The following is a 27,847-nucleotide window of genomic DNA, read 5'->3' as shown; positions in this document are numbered from 1 at the left end:
ATTACCATGCACTTCAATGATACCATCTGCTGAACTGTTGCATGAGTAATTATCTCTATCCTATCATAAATACATTTTAAAAAAGATAATATAGAAGTGGATATAGCCAGCTATATATATAAAGCATTTATCTATTTTTTTTTACCCTAGACTGATTAAATTTATACTCATTTTTACATGTACCAGTACTTGTACCAGGAGCTCATAGTGGACTTGTGTATTGCTGTTGTTTCTTACTTTTGCACTCAAAGGAATTTTAAGAAAGTCAATCTTGAAAGTAAAAATTAAAAACTTTTAGATTTACAAATCATCTCTATGAATAAGAAAATGTAAGGAGGATAAATTCTGCAAGATAGGCTGTCTTTACAATGACAGCCATGCAGTTACATGTGCATCACCTACCAGGTTTTTCAGTGATCCTTCTCCGTAGGATCTGCAAACCTTGCAGATTTGTGCCTCACTTGTCCCACTTCACACTTACCATGAACTTAAAGTTAGGAACTGAGAGCTGGGGAGGCTGGTGCTCTTTTTCCCTTTTATAGATTTTGTAATATGAACCATAACATGTGACAAGTGGGATGGACTGGGTTAATTGCTGGGGGTATTGATAGCGTCTGAAACTTACCTATTCTGAGTTCTGAAAAAGGCTGGAAGAATATGGATAGTTGGAAACCTATTTGGTTTTCAGTGTTTAGAAAAAGTATTCATATAGGTAACCTGTAGTGTGTATGTCTTTCTAGGAGGCTTATGACAGACAGTGAAATAGTAAGAATGACATTTTTCTTGCATTCTATGTGTGAAATAAATAACATCTAGAACAACTGTTTTCTATCTTAGACTCCTACCAATCTGAAAATCTAGATGTGCTGAAGGAGAAAGAAAACAAAGGATTTTTCAGCTTTTTTCAACGAAGCAAGAAGAAAAGAGAACAAGTAAGATGTAATTTTGTATTAAAAAAAACTTCTAGAAACACACTCATACGGAGCAAACAATACTGTTGATTGTTTTCCATAAATTGTAAGTAATTCTTTTTTTTTTTCCTCTCCCTTGTGTACCCCAAGGCTGCCAGTGCCCCAGCAACTCCGTTGATGAGCAAACCAAGGCCAACATTTATCATGAGATCTAACACCATCAGCAAGCAGTATGATTCAAACACTTTGCCATCTGAAATGCCAAAGAAACGCAGAGCTCCCTTACCGCCTATGCCGCATTCTCAGAGTGCTCCCCAGGAACTTGCACAAGCCCAGGTCAGACCAGCATCTGAAACTGTGAAATCTAACAGCCTTGACAGGAATGAACAGGTTAGTTATGTTGGCTCCTCTTCTCCTAACTGAAGAAATTTAGACGGAATAACCTTGATGATACTGTTAATTTCCACTGAGGCTTGAAATGAAAGGGAAATAAAAATGTAGTACTCTCTTTTAAGAATTTCAGTTTGAAAATAGCTACAGAAATTGAAAGAAATGTTCCTTTTAAACTTTCTATACTCCTTCCAAGGTAGCTGCTGTATCTTGAAAGGGCAAAAAACCCTGTCTCATTTTAAGTTGCTGTTGTGAACACTTTTTTCTTTTCAGTTAGTAATTTATATATTTAAATGTGAGAACATTGTCTCACTTTATCATATCTAATAATTTATGTTGGATATATTAATGATTTAATTATGTGTGACAAAGCGTAGTTTGTTCTTTACATTACTTATAAAAGGTGGAGATCATGGGAAGCAATCTTAACATTCTTGTGCTCCTAGTAAGTTAAAGTGGTCTGGTGGGTTTTTTGGGGTTTTTTGGTGTTTTTTTTTTTTTCATTCTTTGCTTTGAATGCACTATCTAAATGCGGTGTTCATTTATAAAAGTTATTGCAGGCTAGAAAAATAAAATCAGCACTAAATGAAATACAAGACTGAGGGATTACTTTTGTTTTAGATTTGGAGACAAGAAATTTCAGACTGTGACTATCTTTATACAATGATTTACTCTTTCATTGATACACAAAACCACAAGAGAGCACTGTTTAACAGAAGTTCTGAATTTGTGTATTGTGTCCTGCGGAAAAGCTTTATCATTTGAAGAAGACAAAGGTTTCTTTCTCTTTTTTAATAAAAGGAACTTTGGGAGGAGAATCATTTTTTTACCTCATGTTTGTCTTTTAATTGGATTCTTTTTTTTTTTTTTTTTTTTTTTTAAATTTAATAATGTCAACATGGTTAATATCCTATTATGTCTTACAGTAATGTATGACTGCTGGGCTATGATCTGTCACTCAACAAAATTTCTTAAATTTATTATTTTGTACTGACTTCTCTTATTCATCTGAAGTGATCTGACTGCGGTTGAATAGCTCTCAAAGAAAGAACAGAAGTCCAGATTAAGTTATATTTCTCTGTGTATTTTCCCTTAGAACCTAGAAGCCTTTGGCATGTGTTTTTTAGGATGACTTGTGTGTCATTCTGATTCAATTGCTCAGTGATTTATCAGATAATAAAGAGCTTTGGACTTAAATGTGGGCAAGTATTTGCACTGTGCTTTGAATTTTATTCATTCCTGTAAAATGTTTTGTCGTTTTAATATCTGCTTTCCTATAAATATAATCTAATGAATGGATCTGGACAGCACAGTCCACATTGCTCAGCTTGATCAGGGAACTCTTAGGAAGGATTCTATGAGAGGCTTCCTTGGAGGTTAAAGATGTTCATTGGAAGAGTACTGAGATATTTTCAGAGACAGCCTTCTTGCAGCACAAGAGTGGTCCATACCTCTAAGCTAGAAAAGGAGTAGGCATAAAAATAAACATTGCAGTTTAAATGTGCAACTGAGAGAGCTCAAGTGCAAAAATAGGTATGTGAGGAATGGAAAGGGGACAGCAATTCCTAAAAAGAAATACAGAGATACTTTTTGGGCATGTAGAGATGCATTTAGAAATGCAAAGCAAAGTCTGGATTGAAGTGGGAGGACATGTCAGGAGTAACAAGAAAGGATTTTCTAAGTTAATGGTAAGTGGAAGTCCAAGGATGAAGGGTGAGGTTACTTACCTTTACCTGAGCAAGGTATTTGTCACAGTCTACTGCATCCTTTTCTTTTGAGAAAACAGCAAAGAATGGACTATAGAGATGAACCACAAATTAGGGCAAACCCTGGCTAAACAGCTCAAAGGGTGGTGGTTAGTGGCTCAAAGTCAGACTGGTTGTTAGATGGAGTTCCTAAGGAGCTGGTAGTATGGCCAATACTGTTCAATATCTTTATAAGCATCCTAGATGGTGGAATTGAATGCACCCTCAGCAAACTTTGACACGAAAATGGCAGGACGTGCAGGTACACCAGAAGGGCTACTATCCAGGGAGTCAAAGCCTGGAACTGCATGAGTTTAAAAGAAGCACGTGAAATTCTCTGTCTGAAATGGAGTAGTCCCAAGAATTAGTACAGGCTGGGGTCTGACTATGTGGTTCAGCTTGATTCCAGTGTATTCAATGATTTTTAGGCCATATCTGTGCTACAATGTCCAGTTTTGGTTTCTGCAATTTAACATAGAGATTAATAACAGGCAAGGTTGCATCCAATGGAGGTTTTAAAGGATATTTAAAGGCTGGAGAACATAAGTATTCTAGTGAAAAGCAGGCTCAGATAGGATCTAATTGCATCCTTCTGATAGCTAGAAGTTGTTGCAGGGAAAGCAGAGATATATTCTTCACAGGGGTGCATAGTGATACGATGAGAACCAGTGGGCAGCAGTTGCTTCAGGAGAAATTGCATTTGGAATCAAAAAGAAAACTAATAATTTTGAAAACACTGGAATAGGTGACTCTAGAAGTGGTAGAAGCTCCCTCACCAGAAACATTCGAGATGCGACTTGACAGGCTCCTGCAGTAAGCTAAGACCTTGTGTTGAACCAAATGGTTTCTAAAGGGCCCTTCCAACTTCAACTTTTGTATCAGACTCGTGATTTTCAAAGCTGTATGCACATCAGTAGGAGAACAGAAAAAATGTAATAGAGCTCCATCACTAAGAAAAGCCAACAAATATTTGTTGTGAGATCAAGCGCTACTTATGTAATGCTGGCAAGGGGGAGATTTCAAATCTTGTTTCACAGAGCTTCCACTGAAGTCTCTAAAATAAACAACAAAAAAAATATCTCTAGCTCTTGAGATTTATGGTTTCACTTAAATATAAAATAAAAAACATTGCCCTTAAAACATAAGGTATTAGGTGAGGGACAATGTAAAATAATGTTGTTGAGATAAAAATGTTATTTACAAGATTTGAAGCTTCATAAGTGAGATTGGATACTACTTAAATAAATAGCAAGAATTAGTCTTTATTTCAAGGACTGACATCCTAAATATGGAATTTGAAATGAAATGTATAAGCATTGCAGAATAAAGTCAGTTTTGATGTTTGCACAGCACTTCTTCTTCTGTATCATGTGCATTAATGTTTTCTCAACCCCAAGTGACCACTTTATACTCTAATCCATGTCAGCTTTCACTATTGAAACAAGTACAATAGTCATACTAGTCCACAATCATTTCATTGTAGCAATATAAGAATTTGGTCTCTCATATTCCCTACTGTTGAAAATGGGCATCCTGCTGGGATTTCAGGTCTTTTCTGGGTTGCTTGCCAGGCTGATTGGTACATTTGCTGCATTGTTTAGTATGTCTGGGAGTTTCACTGTTATTGCAGTGTCCCATTAAATTAATTTACAAAACTAGGGCTTTTTTTTTTTTTTTTCTTTTTTTTTCTTCCTTAAGGGGTACTTCGTATCTGTTTTTCTTCATAAGAAACATTTTCTTGCAAATCTTACTGCTTTGAAGAATGTCTGGGTTTTGAAGCGTGCTTTTCTGTTGATTTAGCAGGCTAGATGCATACTGTATTTCTTCTGTGGACCAGGATGACCTTCTGCATGCACCTTATTATGGACAAATCTGTCTTGTAACATCCAAAAGGAAGACAAAGTGAAATGTCAGGTTTGCCTGGATAAACTGTTTGCCTGGTTTTGATAAAAACATGCCAAAGGAGTAACATCAGACAACAGTGAAATGAGCCAACTTTAAGGGAACAGTATTCTCAGTGTTGTCTTTCTTCAAATTCACAGTGTATTGTAGTCCAATTTCTCACAGTATGAAAAAGGGTTTTCATGTTTACCTCCTACAGCTTCTCTATTTCTTACTCCATAAAAAAGAAACTGCTTTCTTTTTATATGAGCAGTTATATTCTGGTATGGGGGTTGGAATTTTTTCTGCCTCAATTTTAGAGTAATAAGAGAGCTAAGTTTTGGAGATATGGTCCTATTTTTAGGGGAGACATTAGCACAACTGATGTAAGGGTAGCTTTTACTAGTTATTATTAACTTGGTGTGCTAATTCATTACAAGACTTAGAAGATGACTAGTATGGCTTAAATAGTTAATGTTTGCCTAGCAAATTTCTGTGTTAAATCATATTGGAAATGAGCAATTGTTTTTTTGGTCAAGATGGCTCTCAGCAGAAGTATGTTTAGAACTAGGAAGTTTAAATACATTAGCAAGTAGGGAGGGGCTCTCAAGGTTTTTTCAAAGTGCTGTTTTATAATGCAGTATGTATATCTTCACAGTTTTCATAAAAGTGGATGTAATTTCCTATTATAACATATCTTTAAAAGAAAATTTGTTCTCAAAGGAAAGCATTTTATTATGCCCAAAATGCCATGTTGATTTTTTTTCTCTTACTGCTTTGTTTTTAAAAGGTAGACTTTGGTATTTTTATTTTATCCCATGAATGTTTGTGTCCTTACACTGTTTTCAGTCATTGTAAAGGATCATACATAAACTCTGTGCAGAAACAATTATGTAGGAGATTTTTAGTCAAAACATTTACAGTCTTAAATGATGGATAGATCTTCTCAGCTGTAGCAATATAACTTGCTTTTATTTACACAACCGAAACTCCTAAAGAAATATATACTTCCAGTCTAGTCCTTAGAAAGGAAAGAGAAAATGGGTGAATGGGAGAAGCATTTATGAAAATATTAGTAGCTGTCATGAAACAGCTTAGTTAAGGTTTCTAGGAGGGATAATCTCCATGTTTAAGTTACATCAAAGGCTCAATTGCCTGAAGCTTGGTGGTCAGCCCTTTAGCAGAGAAGTTGGGCAATGATGCAGAAAGCACTAAGAACATCAAGGAGGTCTGGTATAGAACCATTGCTTCCTGGGAGAAGGCAATGCTCAAGGCTACCTGTTTGCTCTTGCTGAAGTTTGCAGGAAGATAATTTTGATATTACTCTGACATTATTAAGAATTGGTGGTGAAAACTGCAGGCATCTGCTTTTTAGTGTATACCAAGTGCATAAACTTGTCCCCTTCTCGTATTTAACTCTACATCAGCAATTATGTAGATAAATCATAGGAAAAAATAGTACTATTGGGTGTTTGTTTTTCCAGCTGAGTTTCTCCAAATTAAGTCTGTCTGACCTTTCTTTCTGATAGGTCAGAAGTACATTACTTTGTAGTACTTTGGGTATGCTTAAGTCTTTTGGAAAGATTAAGTCATTTAAAAGAAACTGAGTGCATTAATTTTTGTAGGAGCAAATGCATTTTTTCCCTGTTGCTCCTTGGACATAAGTTTGATGGCATACTTTTCCAAAGTCAAGAAAGAAACACTAGGAATATGGCTAGCAATGTGTTTTGATATCCCAGTCACCTGTATATCTTCTGTTAAATGCAGTTATATAGGGAGCAAAAGAAGTAGGTCTTAGCGGCATAAAAATGTGTGTGTAGTGAGCTGTGCTGTGAGGTATGCTTTCCAGCATACTGAAACACTCCACTATCACTACATTCTTTGCCAAGTAATGTTTTTCCCCCCTTCTAATACAGCTGTAAAGCAGCTGTGGCATAATTAGCTTTCCTTAGCTTTCTGAAATAAGAAGGGCCAGGCAGCAGGTCTGCCACTGCTTACAGAAGCTGGAACCTGGGAAGCACTGTCCTCTACAGCTGTCTGCTTGGGGTGATGTAAGATCTGGTGCCTTGTTTCTCTGTACACATCTGAGCTTAAGAAGCTTCATACCTACCCTTGCTCGTTCCAGGATGAAGAGAGTGTACTGTTTTAAAAGTGAAATTCCTGCATATGCTGTGGAAGTTATGTCAGAGTTCACTGGTGTTTCTGCTCAAGCTCAGTTTAGTGATTCTAACATGATTTTTAATTTAAGCGTAACTAAAGCAGTGGTTATTATTAGCAGTTGACGTGACACATGAACGCACAGATGTATATTCCAAACTTTGTCAGATATATCTTAATAGTATTATTTTTTTTCCATCTGTTTAAAGTACTATTTTCACATTATAGCCTTTGTTAGGATTTGAAAGCTCTTAATATTCATATGTTGAATAATTCCTGAGAAAATATGTTCAACACTTGAACCTTAACTGGAACATTTAGTACTTTCTCAAAATCTCTCTTTGCAAATCATTTGTTTCTTTGGATGCAAAGGGCAGTAGAAAGGCTTATAAAAATCTTCTAGTAGCATTTGTGTTCTTAGGCGAGAACATTATTTCCCCCCTATACACATAGGGAACTCTGGTGACATCTGTTTAGTTGAGTGAGTATGCACAGAACTCCGTGCCAACCGAGTCAGCTGAAGGAGCCCATGCAAAGCAGATGAGGGTGCAGACCTCTGAACAGAGAAACTGTTTGTGTGCAGAACAGAGGGGAGAGGGGCTGCAGCCTGGAGAGCAGCTACCAAGGAGAGGAAAAATAGAACTGCCTAAGCTCAAGGATGAAAATGAATTAATTTTTAAAAAGCCTCATTTAAGGAAATAATATTATATTTGACATCCCCTCCTGCATAAATTCAGATGCTAATTACTATTTACATGTTTTTAAAGAAATATGTGGGAACTGTTGTATGACATTTCAATCTAGAAACTGAGTTGTTTAAAAACTATTCAAACATGCAAATATTTTTATAGGAGTGGAGTACTATGTTCAAATCCTCTGCTGTTCTTAAAAGAACATTTCACCTTGTGCTTTGTTTTTTCTTCTTAAAACCCTGAGTACTTCTTTGCTGTAGAACTGTCAGCTTGCTTGCTTTGGCATTAAACCTTACAGTGCAGTAAAGTATCTAAGGGGTCTGACGTCATACTTGACATCAAAGTGGATGCCTGAGTATGCCCAGGGCATCTCAGGGGATGGTTTTTGCTACCCCAATTCATAAATTCATATATTCAGTTGAGATCTAACACTCATGACACTCATGGACATCTTCTGCCAGTACCTTTTATCTTGATTGTAATTGTCTATAGTTTTGGTTGTGTGCTACCAGAAATTCTAGCTTGTGGTCTTTACTAGATGTGTATTTGTTCAGTGGTAGCTTTCTACATGATAAACATCTTATTGCATGGATATTGACACAGTCAACAATTCGCTTGTGAGTGATATTTTTGAAAGGATTGTCAGTGAAACAAGAATTTGTATGTGTATTTATGTCATCTATCTTCCCTACTATTCTGCTTTGTCAAGTGGGCAACATTAGTTGCTGTGTGGATCCTGCAAGCCAGAAATGAATGTCACTGCTGGATTTTATTACATTGTTGAGCAGACAAATAATAGGGATCACAATTACTACAGAAATAGACAGCTGTGTCTAATGCCAGAATGCACTCCTTTATTGCTGAGATCCTGATTGTTATCATTCTAATAGATGTGGAAATAAAAGGTTTCTATAGCATAAGGCAAACTGCAGTTAAGAGTGACAGGCAAATTTATAGGTACTCTCTTTTTGAGACACAGGATATATTTTAAAACACATCTGAATTGCAATTGGACTGCTATATCATAATACAAAATCTTCAGTAGGTAGACTTTGCCCATTTTTAAAATTGGTTTTGATTATTTATGAGCTAAGATTTTTTGGGTTTTTTTGTTTATTTTTGATTACAATAGTGAAGACTATTACAATTTAACATCAGTAGATACTATAATTGTTATTACAATTTATTACAATTTAACTGCAGTAAATACTATCATTATGAGACAGTTGTACTTTACAAGGTAAGTTTTGAAAGCTGACATTCAAAAAGTTTCTATAAAAGTTCAAGGACTCCAAGTAGAGAAACAAAATCCTAATAATAATGCGTGCATCCCAATTAGTGTTGAAGAAATGGAGAAGACAGCGTCTCACGTTATTGCAGTGGGATATACTTGAAGCTTTTTTGCACAATGATTTTTAGTTGCTTTTAGAAAAGAATTATTTGTAGTTTGAAGCATAGCCTTTGAGCATAAAATAATTCAAGTTTCTTTTATATTATATGTAACAACTGATTTTTAATTTTTTTTTCTACTGCTGTATCTTGTACCTCTGTGAATACATTACTCAGTTTTTTTGGTTGGTTTGTTTTGTTTGTTTGGTTTTTAACTACTTCTTGGAGGTATTAAGAGGAGCAACATAATAAGTTTGCAAATAGGTGCATACGCTCTCTTTTCCAAATATATGATATAGGTACTTTTGGAGAATAATTATTAGAGCCATTTTGCTGCTTATCATCCTAATAATCTTCCTCCCCTATCTCCTTTCATAGGCCCCTCCAGGATTAGTACGGAAAGGTTCCCTGCCGCTCAGTGACACCGCTTCTGTCAACTCCTCTCTACGGAGGATGAAGCGCAAAGCACCCTCACCACCCTCTAGAGCACCAGAACATCAAAGTGAAAGCAGCAATCAGACTGGTAATTGTTTTATGCTGTTTAATTGGGAGTCAACAAAAAGTATGGCAATTTGGCTAAATATAAAAGAAATACCTCCTTGTAAGAACTTCAAGTAAAAATATGAGTGCCAAACATCTTCATGTAAGGAGCAATAATACTACTTCAGGAGATTGGCTCATGTAGTGTGAGAAAGCAGGCAGGTTTTAGAGCATGCAGATTGGAAAAAAAAAAAAAGCACGTGCCAAACTAATTATAGTTAACTATAGCAATTGTGTTTGTGTTAATCAGATAGACAGACTGGGTAGGGAGAAAAGATTAGCTTCTATGGAGAGAAGATTTAATAGGAAATAGACCAAGAAGAAGTTGAGTGAAAGTTTTGTATTGTTCTTATGTAATTATGCTGTTAGAACAAAAATTCAGTTCTCTGGTTCAAAAACACCTGAGAGTTGAGATTAAAATATCTGGGAAATGTGACATTGAGCACTGGTTACTTTAGGCAAGGTACATTTCTTGATGGACACAATTTAACATTTTATCTAGAACTTTTGTTGGCACAGAAATTGAGACCCAATGAATTTGTAACTTGATTTTTTTGTAGTAACAGTGCCAACAGAATCAGCTCCTCCTAAAGTGGAAGAAGGATCCACTGAAATGCAGTCTGAAACAGGTTGGTTCTTTTCCTTAATGCATTGATAAAATCAACTTCATAGCCAGGTATGAAAATTCATATTAGTAAATTACTACTGTATACATGTGTTCTAAACATAGAATTCATTTTAATGCTTCAGATCAATTAACTTTTCCTTTGAAGTACAAATATGGCTTTCTAAAATAAAGATGTAAAGTTTACTGTCTACAGAAGCACATAGAATATATTTTGTTCTAGTCTTAGTACTTTATGTTTAATAAACAAAACATTATCCCTGTTTTCCCTCCTCACCCACAAGTTGCAGACATGCCAAAACTTTCTTGATTTTTGTATACCTCAAAACAAGCCTTTCAAAAGCTAAAGCCCAATCTTGTTTTCAGAGCTCTGCCTTGTACTGCCCTTGATCTGCCTAACATAGGGGTAGGAGCAAACCTGTGCCTGCTCTTGGTTTGTATCTGAACAGTCTTTGAAAACACAAGTAGCAAATATAAACTACATACATAAATAGTTGTGCAGTAAACCATTTGGGGTACTAGGGAAAAAATATGATACACAAGTATAGCTGTTTACAATACAACTCTTTAGTTGCTGAACTTAATACACTTTAATTAATTCAGTTTGTCCTGTTAAGTACTGTTGTTTGTAAGCATCAGATTGTAGGGTTCAGATACAAGACAGAGCATCTAGAAGCCTTCTAAAATGTGGAAAAGCTTTTTAGAATAATCAGTACAGTCTGGTACAAATCACTTTTCTATGTGTTTGACTAAGAATGAAATATATAAACACTAAGCATGTGGAGTGTCCCTGGCATTATGTAAGGCTAAGCCCTCAGTTTCTCTGCTATTTTACAGGAAGTAAAGCAAATTGGTTTGAGCAGTAAAGCACAAATGTACCACAAGGGTTGAAAAAGGCATCTGCCTCTCTATGTCTCTTGCAAACTGTGGGAAATAATAAAAACAGTCATCAGTAAATTTGGGCTTGGTGTGTGTCTAGAGCAATTTATGTGAGAGAAGACCTTTAATAGAAATAACTAACTTTAATAGAAATAACCTAACTTAATAAGTGGGATGTTTGAACCTACACTGCAGTCTGAGGCTAAAGACGTAATGAAGCTCTAACCTTTCTTTTTCTGAGTTGTAGCAGATGAAGGAGGATAGTCACTTCTAAGTGACTGGCTCTTAATTATCTTTATTAATACTTAATTTTCTGTGTAGAAAGCTCTGTTTAGCTACATGTGATAGCTCTAAGATGATGATCAAAATTGCCATACCATAGTGAATGGTTTTGTTTTATATTTTTTGTTTCTTGGGTCTTATTTCTATTTTAGGATTGTCAATCCATGCTAGAATGTCTGCATTTCTCATTGCTGTCAAGTCCAAGTAATGCATAAATTAGCTGCTGTGAACTTCATAGAAATGGTTTGCTTGCTTTTCCATAGATTTAGGAATCTCTGAGGTTTTTAATTAACTATTTTAATTTAAGATGTAATGGAATGAAATAGAAAAATGTCATTGTTTTCCCTGGGCTTAAAACAGTCTGTGTTGAGCTCTGAGATTTACCTCTGCAGCTTGCGAGAGGCTTCTTTCTTCTGCTGCTGATCTCTGTTGAAGACTTAATGCAATACTTTTTTATAAACATAAAGTCAAATCAGGTAGCACAGTTTCATTGCCTTTTTTTCCTTTTTTTTCCTTTTCTCCTTTTCCCCCCTTTTCCCCCCCCTTTTCCCCCCCTTTTCCCCCCCCCCTTTTCCCCCCCCCTTTTCCCCCCCCCCTTTTCCCCCCCCCTTTTCCCCCCCCCTTTTCCCCCCCCTTTTCCCCCCCTTTCCCCCCCCTTTTCCCCCCCCTTTTCCCCCCCTTTTCCCCCCCTTTCCCCCCTTTCCCCCCCCTTTCCCCCCCCTTTCCCCCCCCCCTTTCCCCCCCCTTTTCCCCCCCTTTTCCCCCCCTTTTCCCCCCTTTTCCCCCCCCTTTTCCCCCCCTTTTCCCCCCCCTTTCCCCCCCTTTCCCCCCCCCTTTCTTCTTTCCTTCCTTTATTCCCTTTTTTTTCCCCCCCCCTTTTTTTTTTTTTTTTCTCATGAGATACTGCTGCTCTCTGGTGGCATCTCTGAAACTGTCCCAAGGCCTGTTTATAAAAGGTCCTTTTAGCAAAACCCATCATACTATGAGAATCAATATTCACATGCAGCAAAATGAGTTACAGTACATGGGGTCCTGTTCCTAGTCTGCAAATTATGCACATTTGGCTATTGTTTAAAATAGATGAAATGGTTCAATATCTCTTAATTGTTGAATTGGACGTGATTTTAACTTTACATAAACTCAGTAGTAGCTCCTTCCATTTAATACTGCTTTACTGGTCAAGCTTTTGTTGAGCTGTGACTGGCATTCCCCAGGGAGTTCTGCTATGCTAGCCAATACAGTGATTCCTCTTTCCCTGTAATGAACCATTGCAAATATTCAGTAAATGTTATTTGGTGTCTTAAGTAGTGCTTAAGTAGTGGGAGTATGCTATATAATTTCAAATAGGCAACATTTCTATTGTGAAAGTACAGTTTTCTCATAGTGTAAAAACAGACTAGACCTTCATAAGAAGTATTTTAAAAGGATACATCTACTAGAATAAATATTGAGAGAATTAATTTGAACGTCTGGGATAATAAACATTTTTTTTTTCCATATTACGATTTTCATTCCCCTTCCCAAAGACTTCTCATCAGACAAGTCCCTTGATATAATCTTGGTTACAGTATCTCCTAAGAACCATTTTAAGAACTGTATTGTGAAGAGCAAAAACACTGGCTGATTTTCATGATGTAGTCAGGCTTTCCAGCTTTGGTGCTTACAAGCACTGTTTGCTATTGTGCAGAAGGTTCTGACTGGCTCAAGGGAGACTTGCAGTTAGTATGTCAGTCATCTTATCAAGTATGTCTACACTATGTCATCCTGTAGATTTTAACAATATTCTCTGAGGACTAATTAAAACTCAGTGACTAATGTTCATAGAGAAGAAATTATACACAGACAAAAATGCAATTTATGTATATACCTACATTAGAGTAGATAAGCAATAAGACAACAGTATTTAGCCAGTATTGCCATAATTACATTCTAGCAATATATTGCATATAAAAACTCTAAACTGAACGTTTGAAAACAAGTAATAAAATCTGAACTGTTCCTCTGGGGAGGTAACTACATGATGCATGTGAAGGATGGCTGTTAAGTATAGTTTATGTATCAATTGCATTCAGACTTTATTCTGCCACAGCAGTGGTGGCCAAGGTCTGGGATGAGATCCAGTAACAGACAGAAAGCCACAAGTTGAAATTAACTCCAAGCGAGGCTGAAGTTACGCTGACAAATTAGGTAGAGAGCTTTGGAAAAAGTGAGGGTTGTTTTTATTTGGTATTACACATTTCTAGGTCAGGTTATTCCACTCCAAAGCTTGAAAGTGTTCCTAGACTTCCACATAGCAGGAATGTCAGCAATTTCTCCTACCAACCCATGTTAAATTGCCATCTCATCAAGATAGATACAACTCAGCCTTTGTTATACTTCTCTCCAGAGGAAAAGCAAGAGATGACAGCAGTGGCTGGGCATGAAGCCATAGCAACTCCAGAATGCTTCCATTTGTCTTATCAGAAGTCCTGGCTGTGCTTTGGTTTATAATTTAGGTTTCCACGGATCATCTAGACTGAAGGTCTTAGTCTTTGTTCCTGTGGCTGTTGATAGCTCAGGCCCCTGGTATAATAGTTCTAATCAGTGAAGGAGACAGTGTTCTTGAGGGCTCGTTATGGGCTATGGAATAGTCTCAGCATGTTTGATGTTTGCCCAAATTCTTTTATGTTTTGTTGGTGCCTTGTGCCGTAAGTATTTATCTCTGCACACCTAAATTTATACTTCTGTCACTAAGATCATCCCCCACAGTATTAGGCTGCAGTTATGTCTTTTCTCTGGATGGAAATGAAAGGCTTTGGCAGGGAGAGAAAGGAAGATAAGGCTCTGACGAATAGTAAATTCTTAAAGAGTCACTTTAATACTAGTTTGGCATATTGGTATGGAAGGATCTCACCTGTACCACTTTGCCATTTTGCTCCTCTCTCTGGGGATCTAAACCACCTCTGCATTCACGGGCATGACACATTGATCACATTGCTTGATGTGTAACTACAAAGTATTATTGCAAGAGTGCAATACCCACCCTCTCCACCCCCCAAAAAAATTAAATAGTAAACTATTTGGCTTTTATAGTTGCTCTGTAACTGTGAATGGGTAACTTTGGTACTACTGACCTCTTAACTAATGACTCTACTGGAAAAATCAAAATTTGTGTACTGAGACTTTCTCCAATATAGATAGCTCTCTACACATACATAACAATGTATTCTTAGAGAAGTACTGGAAGCACTGTAGGATAACAATGTCTGTACAGAAAAAGTCAATTTTTCACACTCAGAGATCTGCTGTTTTCTGGCATTACTTGCTTTAAGCCAGTATTTTGTCACAATTGTTAGGCTTGGTATGCACTTGGAAATTTGCTGATACAACTTAGAAAAGTCTGAAATCTAACTGTCCAGGTGCAAGACCTGTATCTAGAAGGTATTGGTGCTGGAAGAACTGATGGAAATACCCTGGTGAGGTCAGGGATAGACACTGCTTGCAAGGCTCCCTTGTGGCCAGCAGCCTTCCATGCTACCACTATAGAGATGGAATTGTTATTTGGTTTATGTTATAGATTGCAAGTTGCAAAGCCAAGAGGTTAATTGTATGGTCTATTTGCTAATATTTTAAAGATGTGAGTCATCAACTTTTTTTTGGAAGATGGCTTTCAGGAAAGTGAAACTTGAGATCTTTAGTTCCTCTGGAAATCAAAATAGGTGGATTTAATAGTTTAATTACAGGTAGATTGACTCATGTGTGTCCTAATCCAGTAATTAAGCATTTCAGTGTAACTATGCTCTATCTGAAAACATAATTTTTTATGGATTAACATTTTTCTGTGAACATTATTTTTGTGTATTTCTACTGTAACAGAGGGCACTTCACAAGACACTTTTATGTTTTCATACATTTAGGGTAGTTCTGTAAAAATTTTGATAGTGGTGAGCATACTGGCTCAAACTATGAGCAAAACTGAGATTTGGGTTGCTTTTTAGTTCTGTAACATACCTACTCTAATATAAAGAAACTGTCTATTTTAAACCTCATTGGAGAGCTAATAGACATATTAAGAAGTCTGGGTAAAATAAACAGTTTACCTTCATGAAAACTGGTATTGTGATATTGTTAAATATATTTTGACCTATCCTAATCGGGTACTTGGGTTAAAAAAGGAAAATATTACATGGCAATTTCATATACAGAAGCAGATGGACAGTAGCATGGTAATGAGTATATTCTCGTGTGTAAAATGAGATAATTAGAACTAGAAACTAAATAGTGTGAAGTTAAAAATACGAATGAGGTGGGGTTTGGTTTTTTGTTTGGTTTTTTTTAACCTGAAGTATGAAGGTAAATGTCCATTTTCCTTCTTCAAACTCCTTAGGCTGATTTCAGCAGAACCTTTGTATCTACACCCTGCACTGAGAGTTGTGGGTTGTTTAATTTTTTTGTTTTGTTGTTTTGTATGGGTTGGTTGTTCATCTGTTTGTTTTCTTTCTGTGAGGGTAGGTGTAAAGAGCTCAGAATACAGCCTGGGAGAAATTGATGAAAGGGAAGAGATGAGTGTGCAACAGAGAGAGGACAGTGAAAGCACAAATAACTCTCTTGGGACAGGAGAGATTACTGCAGCCTTCAGCTCTGCTGAGGTACCACTGGAAATGGAAAAAAATGATCCTGCTTCATCAGCTTCAGTTCCCAGCAGTGTTTCTGTAGACAGCTCACAAAGCTTCAAGGAAGAAAAACAAGAAAATATGAGCACAGATGGCAAGTAAGTACGTTTTGTGACAAAGAAAGGAGAATTGGGGAAGGAATGGGGGAGGCAAATAAAACGTAGAGTGCTGTTTCATAGTGGAGCACAGAATAGTGAACTGTCAAAGAGGAACGAGCTTAATATGCTTAACTTTCATTGTAACATTCTTCTGTGCCCAGTAATTCATGTAGCTTTTCAACGAAATGACAGAAGTGTTCTGCAGGCTGTTCTGTTTAAGCCTTCCTTTCCTTACTACTCAAACAGCTGGACCCCAGAAAAATTTCAAATAATCAGTATATTTAATAGGGCAGTGTGCTGAAAAAAAAAAGTTGATTGATTAGTCAAATAAGAATTTAAAAATTCATTTCTAGAATTGGGGAAAACCAAATAGATTGGCCATTTCTGTTCTTCCACAGTTATCTATTGCTTGCACATTTGTTTTGGCTTTAATTTTTCTTTTGTCTTTTCCTTATATGTCAGCCAGTTGTCTTGACCTGTCTGGGTCCATCTGCTGTCAGGAAAGCAAGTTAATTCTTCTTTTTTGAAGAATAAACACTTGAGATTTCTTAACTGCCCTTTTTTTCCTTCTGGTGATGATGTACCTCTGCCCTTCAGCATGTTTGTTAAACTACCTGACTCAGCAGGTTTCCAACATGAGTTGTGCCTGCATGAAATAAATGTTGCATTGTTCAGAGAAGTCCCATTGTGTTAATGTAATTCACTGTTTCTCTGTTCCCTGGGGCAACTAAACTGGCTACTGTTCCCAATTTAAATGGAAAGAACTATTTCAGTTATTGTACGGAAGCCAAAATGTGTGAATGCTCCAGTAGCCAAAAACTTTCAAGGCATCACAGAGAGCTTTGACTTGCATATCAAGGGTGTTTTGTCAGTCTAGGGCCAAGTGAGGTTTCAGAAAAATCTTTAGTGCTCAGTCTTGAGAAATACTGTGCCAGGTGTGTGGGTGTTTCTGCTCTATGGGGATCTATGAGGAGGAGGAGAACCAGACAAATGCTATTTCTACATCGTCTTGCACTTGTGAATTATCAGACCTGTGCTATTGGACCAGTATAGCCAATTATCCTGGGGTTGTTTCTTTTTTTGCTCCACTAACTTGCAATAGGTTTCAGGGCCTATAATTCTGGTGAGTATCATCTAGGATGCACTACACTCTTTGGCAATCCCTTCTTTCCAGAGTTACCAGAGGGATTTCAGAAGGGGGACTAAAGTTTCTCTGACATTATATTTCTGGAACCTTTTAATAATTCTGATCTTTTATAAAAGATCTAGCTACTTTGAAGAGCTCCTTTTTAATCAAACCAGGGATATGTGTAATATTCCAGTCAAAACCACTGATTTCTGTAACGATACTCTGTGCTGTTCTGTGACTCTAGGGTTTTGCTTTTCTTTAAACAGTTCAGCTTGTTGTGAATACTTGTAGTTGAGTCCCTCAGCTGTGCTCAAGATATGTACAGAATGGAGATATGCAAGACGAGGCAGTGCAGAACTGAGTTTTAAGTTTTTTCCAACTGTAATTTTGAGAGCATATGCTCCCAAAACGTCCTTGTTGAACATTTGCAGTATATTTTGGACTGTACAAGAAACATTAGGATGGAAGGTTATGGGGAAATTTATGATTTCAAATAATTCCAAGTAGATGTTTCAGTTTAAGGCACTGGTTCCTGACAACTAGTATCTTTGATATGACAAATTACTTGGAATGTTCATAATTTGTAACTATAGCCAGTAAGTGTCTTAAACAGGGATATAAGTCTGAAGTTTAATAATTTTTAAAGATAAATTTCAAGATTTTTGAGCCTTTTTATGTACATTTAAAGTCAAATACTTAATATTCCCATCGAAAAGAGGAGTTTTTGCAGCATTTCTTTGTCCACCATGGTCTGAAGATAGAAATTATATGCATATGCAACAAGCCACATATTTGGTGCTTATCTCTCTTGTTCTCAAAGTATTTCTTGAAAGGGGCAGAGCATTTTTTGTTAGTATTTTGAAAAGTCCATAGTGAAGAGTTCCTGTGTTCATATGCACTCAGTGTTTCCTACAGCTTCATGCATGTCATATTAGGGACAAAATCAAGGATATGTTTTACATGTTGGGGATGTCAGAAGCCTTCTCACTAAGAACACTTATACGAATGATAAACTATCACCTTTGTGGCTTAATTGAAACTGAGTTTTTACTGGAAAGGGGCTTGTTCAAACTGAAAGAGTAAAAAGGAGAAGAGGGAAGGGAAGGGAAGGGAAGCTGATCATCTGATTACTCAGAAGAGAACGAAGCTGCATGTCATTTTGGTAAAATATCATAGCATCATTTCCTCATTTTCTCTTGGGTTTTTTTTTGTTTGGTTGGTTTGGTTTGGTTTTTTGGTTTGGGTTTTTTCTTTTGTTGGTCTTTTTGTGGTTTTTTCTTTTTTTTTCTTTTTTTTTTTTTTTTTTGATAGAATATAATCTATCCTGTTGAGTACTCCAGTGTTTGGCAGAGTGATTCTATTTTGTCCATCTGTGTTTGGAAAGTATTGCCAGTTCTCTTGCATCGTTTCTTGTGTTTTACTGAAATGAACGATACCAGCATATATTATGTATTGTGTGCTTTGCAGAGGACTACAGACTAAGCTAAGCAGTGAGCAAGATGCATTTGAAATAGACAGGAAGCTTAGAATTTTGGATCAACATAGAAGCAATGGTGAGTACTTCCCACTCTTTTTAATACTTCAAAACAGTGCTGAAGAGAACTACTCTACTCCTTTGAAAAAAATTACAATACAGGTCTTGAATTTCTACCATCATGTTTTCTTTGTGCTTTCTCTAGCTCTGGTGTATCCTTTTTGAGATGAGGTGACAAGAATTGACTGCAGTTTCATGGGGTTTTTTAATTTTTTAAGATTACTTTCTACAGCAGTAGTGAAAGTTGCATTGTGCTGTTGTAGGACAGTATGGGTGGAGCGGTGCTGAGAAGGGGGAGGCTGAGCACTGAGACTATCCAGCCACATGCTGTGACTTGGGCACCAGAACACAGTGGGGAAGGAGAGGCCAATGATTGTTCCTTGCTTAGGAAGTTAGCATGAGTTTTCTGAATGAAAATGAAAATATTTTTAAACACAAATAGAACAGACTAACATGATGATTTGAAAAGAAATTACGATATTATGACATCCTGTGCATCTAAAGGATCACATTTTTTTGCTGTAGATTAAGTGAACCGACTTGATACTATTTTTTAACCTTTTTGAGACACAGATTTTCAGTTTTATGTATTAGGCCTTCCATAGTCTTTTGCATTCAGTACACTTCTTTTATAAATCAAACAACATACTGTCCTGTTTAGATGTGGCATAAGTTTTAACTGTCATTTTATAACATATGAGGATAGACTTTTTCTTGCAAAATACCACCCTAAATGGTTATTCTTAAATAGTTTAAATTTTCCTAATATTGTATTTTTTAAAAATTGACCCAAGTATTCCTGTGTTTTGGAGAGGACTATGTGTGTTTAGTCCATGGGTAGAAAACTGAATTATCAGACTTGCTAAACTGAACAATTTGAAAAATTCCTTTTGTACATGTTTTCCTATTGCTCCCTTTTACAAATACATAAGGTATAGTGGACAACATTTGTAATGTGAAAACTAAAGAATAGAAGCAACAAAAGTATGGAACTACATCAAAATTCCATCTAGCTTAATACTGAATAGTCCTTAAGTTCTTGAGCCTATATAATCAATGGAAAAGCATAAGCACTTCTTAAATTACTCTAGAATAGCTTTTTCTATTAAGTTGATGCATGGCACCAGTAGTATGTTAATTAAGGAAGAATACCTGAGTAAGAATGCTATTATTTGGCAATGTTATTCACAGACAAGTATATCTTTAAATTGCCTTTCCAAGGAAAATTTTTCTATGGGTGAGGAGCCAGTCCCTATAGTTAAATACAGTGGATGTGGGGCTTTGTGATGTGAGGGGGAAGGCTGAATCTTTTTGGCATTTTTATTAAATTTGGAATATCTCTTTAACTTAAAGATCACGGTGATACAAAACTCCTTCCAACAACAGAAGAAGGGAAAGAACTTCAGACAGCTGAAATTAAAACAGTAGATTTTAGAGAAAATAACAAGCTTGAAGTTGACAGACTATCAAACTGCCAAGCATGTAAAAATGACGTATCTGTAAGTCCTCCGAATTATCCTCAACTGGTTCCAGAAAAGCAAAACAGCTTGGACATAGTGAAAACTCAGGATGTTGCAATTCAGACAGGTCCATCAGATAGCAATTTGGGAAGGACTAAACAGAAAGAAATTATCATTCCTCAAGGTTATGAATCACCCACATTCAGAGGACTGACCACTCAATACAGCACAGATACAAACAGCCCACTTCAGGTGAGGCATGGAGTACAAGAGGATAAAGATACTTCAACAGAACAAAATCTTGAGATACAAGAAGCAACCTATGAAAAAGTAATTCCCATAAAAGATCAGAGTCACCTTTGTATGAATGGAAGTAATTTTGCTCCACCAGACACAACTGCAAAGACTCCAGACGGCTCTCCTGTAAGAGGACACCCTTTTTATAGACATGATGCCAAACCTAAACCCAAGCCCGCTAATGAAATTACAAGAGATTACATACCAAAAATTGGAATGACTACTTACAAGATAGTGCCTCCAAAATCCTTAGAAATAATGAAGAGCTGGGAATCAGAAAGTCCATCAGATTATAAGGATCAAGAGGTATCTCCCTTGGAAAACTCTCTGAAGCATGAAGATCCTAAAGGACTCGCAGTGCAAGCTGAAGTTTCTCATCTTCCAAAAAGTGTGGGTCATTTACAGACTGATTCATCAAATGAACCTGCAGCAGCAAATAATCTGCTGCACAGAGTGAACAGCCTTTCTGAACATATTTTGGTGTCTGGAGCTGAGATTACTTCTGACAGCAACCGGTTGGAAATAGTGTCTTCCAAACAGCGTGTCGCACCACTAAGCTTGGATAATACAAATGCATCTTCTGAGGCTCAGGACAAGTCAAATGTACTAAGTCCTACATCAAAGCCTAGTTCTTTTTATCTGCAGATGCAACGAAGAGCTTCAGGTCATTATGTGACATCTGCAGTTGCCCGAAGTACTGTTGCTGCTCCTAATTCCATTCAAAATGAAGTTAAAAATACAGAGATGGGAAAAAGAGTCTCATCACCTGATTCAACCTCTTTGTCTCTACATAAAGCAAGTGCTTCTTTTCCTCCAGCAGATGAAGGAGAAGTTGATGATGAAAAAAAATTTGAATCCCCCATTTCACCTGTTAAAAGCAATAAACCTTCAAGTGTCCCCTCCTGTCCACCAGCACTGGTGAACCTAAAAACTTTAAGAACTTTTGCAGTTCCAAAGCCGTACTCCAGTTCAAGACCATCCCCTTTTGCTCTTGCTGTCTCATCTGCAGTCAAAAGGTCACAGTCATTCAGTAAGACCCGTGCAATCACTAGCCCAGCACGGAGAGAGGAATCTCCTGTTGAACTCTCCTCTGCCACTTCAGCAGCTGAATCTTCCTTGGCTACCTCCATGCCTCAAGTGAAAAGCCCTTCCTTACAAACTGTAACAGGAGGGGCACAAAATAGTCTAATGGATAAGGTAAATTGTATTTCTAATATTGGTTTGCTGTTGATCCGCTGTCATCTTGTGTGACTAGTGTAGAGGCTGGTCTCTGAACTGTCCCGATTTGTATTCATACATTGTAAACCCTTTGTGGTGTCCAACAGTAGCACCACATCGTAGTGAAGTACTGGGAATGTTGAAGTGAGAACTACTGCATTCAGATTACTGGAAATTATTATTTCTTGCCATAGTTAGTCACCCCTCCTTTGGAGAACAGTAAATTAAATAGAATAATTCACACTTTTGATACCTATTTTTATGTTTGGAATATGTATAATTTCTTCTTTATGGCTCTGCGTGCTGATTTCTTAAATTTAATTCTGAGTAGTGTGATCAATTTGTCTTCAAGTGATCACGACACAAACATACTTGGACAGGGCTATAGAATTTTGATGGCATAGTTATCTAAGGGAGAATTATGTGCTGTAGTGGAAATGTGTCTGATCTCTGAAATCTCTAATGAAGTAAACACTAGAATGGTGGCAGTTGGATATGCAACCTTGTGCCAGGTTGACTTAGTTTTCCATTTATGACTAATTCAGATTAAAGATTTTTGTTTTGGTTTTCCTCCCACTTTTTCCCTTCCAGGAAGCCAGGAATGTGAATAGTGAGCAAAAGAGTCAGGTGCAATCAGGTGCTTCCAGTGACCACCCACCGTCTATCACTAAAAGACCAACTGCAATGACGTTTCAGCACTCTGACCCAGAACAGATCCATCAGAGCTTGATGGCTGCAATCCGCTCTGGAGAAGCTGCTGCCAAATTGAAAAGGGTGAGTTTTCATCATTGCATCCATAACAATGAATTCCTGGTAGTTCCTTCAAAATTACCATGCTGATGCCTGACACTACAAGGAAAAAGTGCTGCCAGGAGCTCCCTTAACAGTGGGAAGGAAGGAGAGGAAGAGAGTTAGTTCAGTTTTGCAGAATAAGCTGGTGAATGCAGATACAAAGCTTCACATCCGTATTTTCAAACAGTACAAATCCAACCAAAAATCTTTCTGAAATTAATTGTAAATCTCAAACTTGTCATTTAAGTATCTCTTTAATAAAATCAGGAACATACCACAGGAAAAACATGGATCTGTTGCAGGAGGTCCAGAGAAAGGCCACAAAAATGATCAGATGGTTGGAACACCTCTCCTATAAAGAAAGACTTGAGAGAGTTGGGGAACATCAGCCTGGAGAAGAGAAGGCTTCAGGGTGCCCTTTTTGTGGCCATACAATACTTAAAGAAGGCCTATAAAAAATAGGGGGCAAGTTTTTTAGCAAGGCCTGTAGCAATAGGACAAGGGACAATGTTTTTAAACAAAAACAGGATAGATTCAGACTAGATATAAAGAACAAATGTTTACAATGAGGGTGATGAAACACTGTAACAGGCAGTTGCCTGATTCCTGGAAGAAATATTCAAGGTCAGGTTGGATGGGGCTCTGGGCAGTCTTATCCAGTTGAAGAAGTCCCTATGTATTGCAGGGGGGTTGGATTAGGTGACTTTTAAAAGTCCCTTTCAACCCAAACTATTCTATGATTCTATGATATTCAATTATTTGATTGCATTTATATGGTTTGAAGCGGTATGGTTTTAGACACTTGACAAGCAGCTTCACCCTAGACCCAAAGGAGATGCAATCTTTTGCAGGCAGATAACACACAGAAGTTCTGAAGAGTAAATTTTTCTATTTACAAGATTCTTATCAGCCCCTTAATTCTTCTTAAATGTACCTCAAGCCTCCTGCTGCTCTTTTGTATCAGTAGTAAGGTAATTCTTAATGTTTTGTCAACAGGCTTGGTAGGACCATCTTTTACCTCCCCTGCAGGTTAGAACTATGGATTAGTCTTTCCTTTCTTTCTCCTAAAATTCACCTATATTTCTCTCCACTGCACACTTTAAAAATCTGTATAGTTTTAAATTTGTAACCAGACAATTTCTCACCCAAAGCTTTCTTCACCCATCATTAGTATTTTGTATTCAGTATAGAAGAATAATGTATCATTGCAAAATGTTAAAGAAATTAAGTAGTTTCTCTTTCTCTTCCCTTTCTAACTTGAAAGAAATGAATTATGTGTGGTAGGTGAATGTGAGGTAGTTTTTTGGGTTTTTTGTTTTGTTTTATGGAAATCTTTCATACTCAGCGGATGGTTAGATATTAGAACAATACATTTTATACTTAGGGTTTTGTTTCAGTGTAGCACTGTAATGGCCTCTCTTCAACTTGTAGTTCTCCCAACTTTTCTATACTTTCAGTTTCTTGGGAAGGTTACAACCATGCTCAAGTAGGTTTTGACCTCTAGTCAGTAAAAGTAGTATGTAAGGCACTGCAGTATTACTTCTAGCCACAGCCATTTTAAAAACAGGTTAAGATTAAGTAAACGCTGTAGTGTTCAACGTCACTTGGACGTCAAATCTGTCTTTCTACCACAAATATTGTTTGGATTTTGCTTGCATCTATTTTCATTAAGGGTTTATTTTTCCTCCAATTCCTCAAATTTCCTTCAATGCCTAAGTACCTTCTGACTAATACTGAACTTTAATTATTTTGCATAGTGTGTGAACTTTGTTTCATGATACTATGGGAAATATGAATAGGCATGGTTGTTCGTGAGGGCAGGGTTATACTTTTAAAGAGAAGTTCTAATAATGAAGATACTGTAAACACAAAGAAAACCATTCTGCAACATAGAAATATGAAACAGGCTTTAAAAACCCCCTAAAACACACATACAATTATGTAATTTTATGTTTAAGATGGAGAACTGGCAGTAGTAAAAAAACCCATAGAAATTAGGCATTTTGCAGCAATAGGTTATTAGCTGAACTCAGTAAAAGGTGAAATAACCTGATATATTTAAATTGTCAATGAGGTTTGTCAGGTGCTTGCTTCTCTTTTTACCTCTCACCATAATTTCCCTTGTTTTGGTTCTGTGAGGGAATCATTAACAAAAAAATGCTGGGACCACTAGCCAAATTCTTTATCTCCCCCCACCCCCACCCTGGTTTACTCAATATGTTGTGAGTATGCAGTGTTGAGATCTGTGGACTTTTGTGTTGCTGGTCTTTTCTATTCAATAGGGACCTCAGTAATTAGTAACCTAAAATGGGTCAAGTGAAGTTTCTTTTGAATAATTTTTCTCTTCAGAATGTTCTTGTTGTGTTCAGAAAACTGTAAGCTGTGGTATGTGGTTTGCATGGCTGTGGAGCATCCACAGCTCCTATTAACTCCAGCTGGAGTAGTTGGTTTATGCAGTTCCCCTGAAAATCCCGTCTCTGCTATCTATCCAAGAAGCTGTAACTTGCTCCTGATAAAAGAAATGTATCTATGGTATAAAGGAGTGTCAGAAGATTTTGCTAGAAATCAGCTTTGTTTAATAAAAACTGTTTGGTTTAGTTATGTGCTTTCAAGCATTTCTTTGCAAGCAGGTCTAGAGAAGGACTAAAAATTATGCATGTCTTCAATAGTTATACACGGAATTTTTAGATAGGATAAAATACATTTTTCAGTGGTATCTTACATTTCTGCTTCTGCAGTGTATGTGTTTTGTTCAGAAATCACAGAGGAGGTCTTTCATTGTGATGAGAAAAATGCTAACTGGAGTAACAGTTTTTCTGTTGCTTTGAAGTAATACTGTGTAACAAACTACAGAGACAAGAGTATTTAAAGTTAGGTTAATATTCTATCTTTTTTTTTCTCCTTTTTTCTTCCCCCCCTACCTGCAGGTCGGTCCTCCATCAAACACCATATCTGTCAATGGAAGAGCCAGGCTTAGTCCTTTGTATTCCACAGAAGCAAAAACTAATCACTAGATATTATACTAAATATTTCGCACTTTACTACTGCTTCATAGGCCGACTTAATACTAACTACAGGTTTTTTGAATGTGTAAATGCAAGTATATGTTAATATATTGTTGACAATTGTTTTAGGAATTTCAAGCTGGGTCTTTTGATGCCTTGGAAATATTATTAGAATGTGTAAATTATAGTAATATTTTGCCTTTTTCTCTTTATAAAGCTGACTATGCTGCTAAAAAGATTTAAGAGGAGGTGCAGATGAGCTTTGCTTATGTTAGAAGGAGATTCAAATATTCTTAATTTTAGCCTTCAAGAGTGAAAAATATGTATGTAGCACTATGCTGAAATTACAGATTTAAAGCAATCTAAGAATTTTTGATCATTAATTTCCAGTTCTGTATTACATTAATGGATCTGAACTGAAATCTATCACATGCTGCCTCGATATTACTTTGTTAAATTAAATTTGTTATTAGTAGAAGATCTTAACGATATGTAATGCTTTGTTTCTCTTTAAAAATTGGATGGTTTTTTTTCTTCAGCTGAGAGTAGTTGGGATAGATATTTTCAATTTTTTAATCTCCTTTAATTTTTTCCTGGTAGCACACAAAAACCCCAAGAACCCAGGACATAAATTATTGGAAATTTTTGTACTACTTAAAAGCTTATTTCTTAACTGTAGCACTACATGATGTTTCTCATCTATTCTTTGACTACATGTATATAGTATTTACCTAGCACTTGAATAAGCAATACTTTTTGTGAACTAGATATATTTTAAAGTAGTCATCAGCATATAGTCACTTACTGATAATACGCAAATTCCAGTTTTGATACTTAATGAAACAGAAGAAATCTCTTTTCACTGGAAGTATGAGTAAAGAATGAACTGCTTTGGACCAATTAATGTAAAATATTTTAATCTCAAAATAGCACAATAACACATTTACACAACATTCTTGTGTCTATTTATAGATTAAGCATTAAATACCAATGCATTAAATACCAAGATGGGAATATATATATATTAAAAAAAATTCATTTTATATTTTATCTATTTTCTATAATTCTTATCAAGGTTATACATTCTGGGGAGAGGGGTAGAAATATGACCACACTCATGATGGAATAGCTAAATAATGGATGCATGCAATAATTGCTGGGTTATTTGCCATATTAAAATATTTTCTTGCTGGACTTGATTGAAATCAAATAATTGTATTTAGTTTCTATTCTTTAACAATATATTTATTTTGTACTTTAGAGACATTCTGTAATTCAGTTTCAGAAACTGATCTATATGAGCATTTCAAGGGGTTATTAATGGTTTGCTGCCAGGTTTTTGTGCAATAATCTCAGAGGTTTCATTACTTTTCTAGAACAGAGTCAATTATTGATTACAAATAACAGTGTTAACTTAATGCTGAAACCCTTCAAGGAATGTTTTGGTAAATAAAAATTCATAAAGAGAACTGATGAACATTTGTTCACTGCCGTTCTCTAATGTTTTCTCTCTTGTATCTTAGTCCCCTGCCAACGTACATAACCACTTCCAACTCCATTCTGTTCTTGCCTCCCAGCACGAGCTAAATCCAAGAGTGGGGGGAACCCACATGGGGTTCACAATATCTGTTTCAGAGTCTTACTGCAAAATAACACTTCATCATTCACTTAAAAATAGTGAGATAGAAGAGATAGGATTTTTTTCTAGTTTCTAACTGGAGCTTACATTCTAGATTTGACTGTGTCTTGAGGGACAGACTTGAAAATTGTAACTCTCCCAGGACTCCAGTGTCTGTGTCCATTGCAATATTTGAGCATGTTTTAAGCATTCCTATACAACATGAGGATCAATAACTGCCACAAAGAAGCTGCACTGCAAGAGGAATCTCCTTGTTTGTACTTTGGGTGCTAGGGGGTTACTTGTTTTTCCTCAAACCTTTTTAGTCTCTGCCAAGGTGACTAAAATTATTTTATAGGACTAATTTAATCTCCACCTGTGGTAATAAAGATCTGCTTGACATTGCACTATTTCAACCAAATCGGTGGAGACCAATTATTCTGATTAGGGGAGAAGATCAAATAACCTTGCTTTGTTCTTGTTGTCTTTGATTTTGACAACAGAACAACTCTGGTTGCACGTTCCTTAGTCCCACATGTTGAAAGTACATTGC

The 27,847-nt window shown here is 36.6% G+C and overlaps 1 protein-coding gene across 5 annotated transcripts in view; it reads left to right on the top strand.

Moving 5' to 3' along the window:
* COBLL1 (cordon-bleu WH2 repeat protein like 1) overlaps positions 1–26,172 on the top strand; it is an 80,358-nt gene extending 54,186 nt beyond the window's left edge. For 3 of the 5 annotated variants that reach the window (XM_030454574.1, XM_030454573.1, XM_030454577.1), the window contains 9 exons: positions 838–932; positions 1,062–1,301; positions 9,544–9,688; positions 10,266–10,334; positions 15,983–16,241; positions 18,838–18,923; positions 20,258–21,858; positions 22,471–22,653; positions 25,599–26,172. In XM_030454574.1, the coding sequence (XP_030310434.1) occupies positions 838–932; positions 1,062–1,301; positions 9,544–9,688; positions 10,266–10,334; positions 15,983–16,241; positions 18,838–18,923; positions 20,258–21,858; positions 22,471–22,653; positions 25,599–25,685 (2,765 nt within the window). In that variant the 3' untranslated portion in view covers positions 25,686–26,172. The remainder of the gene's footprint in view (positions 1–837; positions 933–1,061; positions 1,302–9,543; positions 9,689–10,265; positions 10,335–15,982; positions 16,242–18,837; positions 18,924–20,257; positions 21,859–22,470; positions 22,654–25,598) is intronic. The other 2 variants (XM_030454575.1, XM_030454576.1) reach the window with 2 other exon arrangements.
* Positions 26,173–27,847: the final 1,675 nt, after the last annotated feature.

This window comes from Calypte anna, chromosome 7, assembly GCF_003957555.1.
Source record: "Calypte anna isolate BGI_N300 chromosome 7, bCalAnn1_v1.p, whole genome shotgun sequence".
In the NCBI taxonomy this organism is placed as follows: Eukaryota; Metazoa; Chordata; class Aves; order Apodiformes; family Trochilidae; genus Calypte; species Calypte anna.
This window is presented reverse-complemented; position numbering and strand designations above follow the sequence as displayed.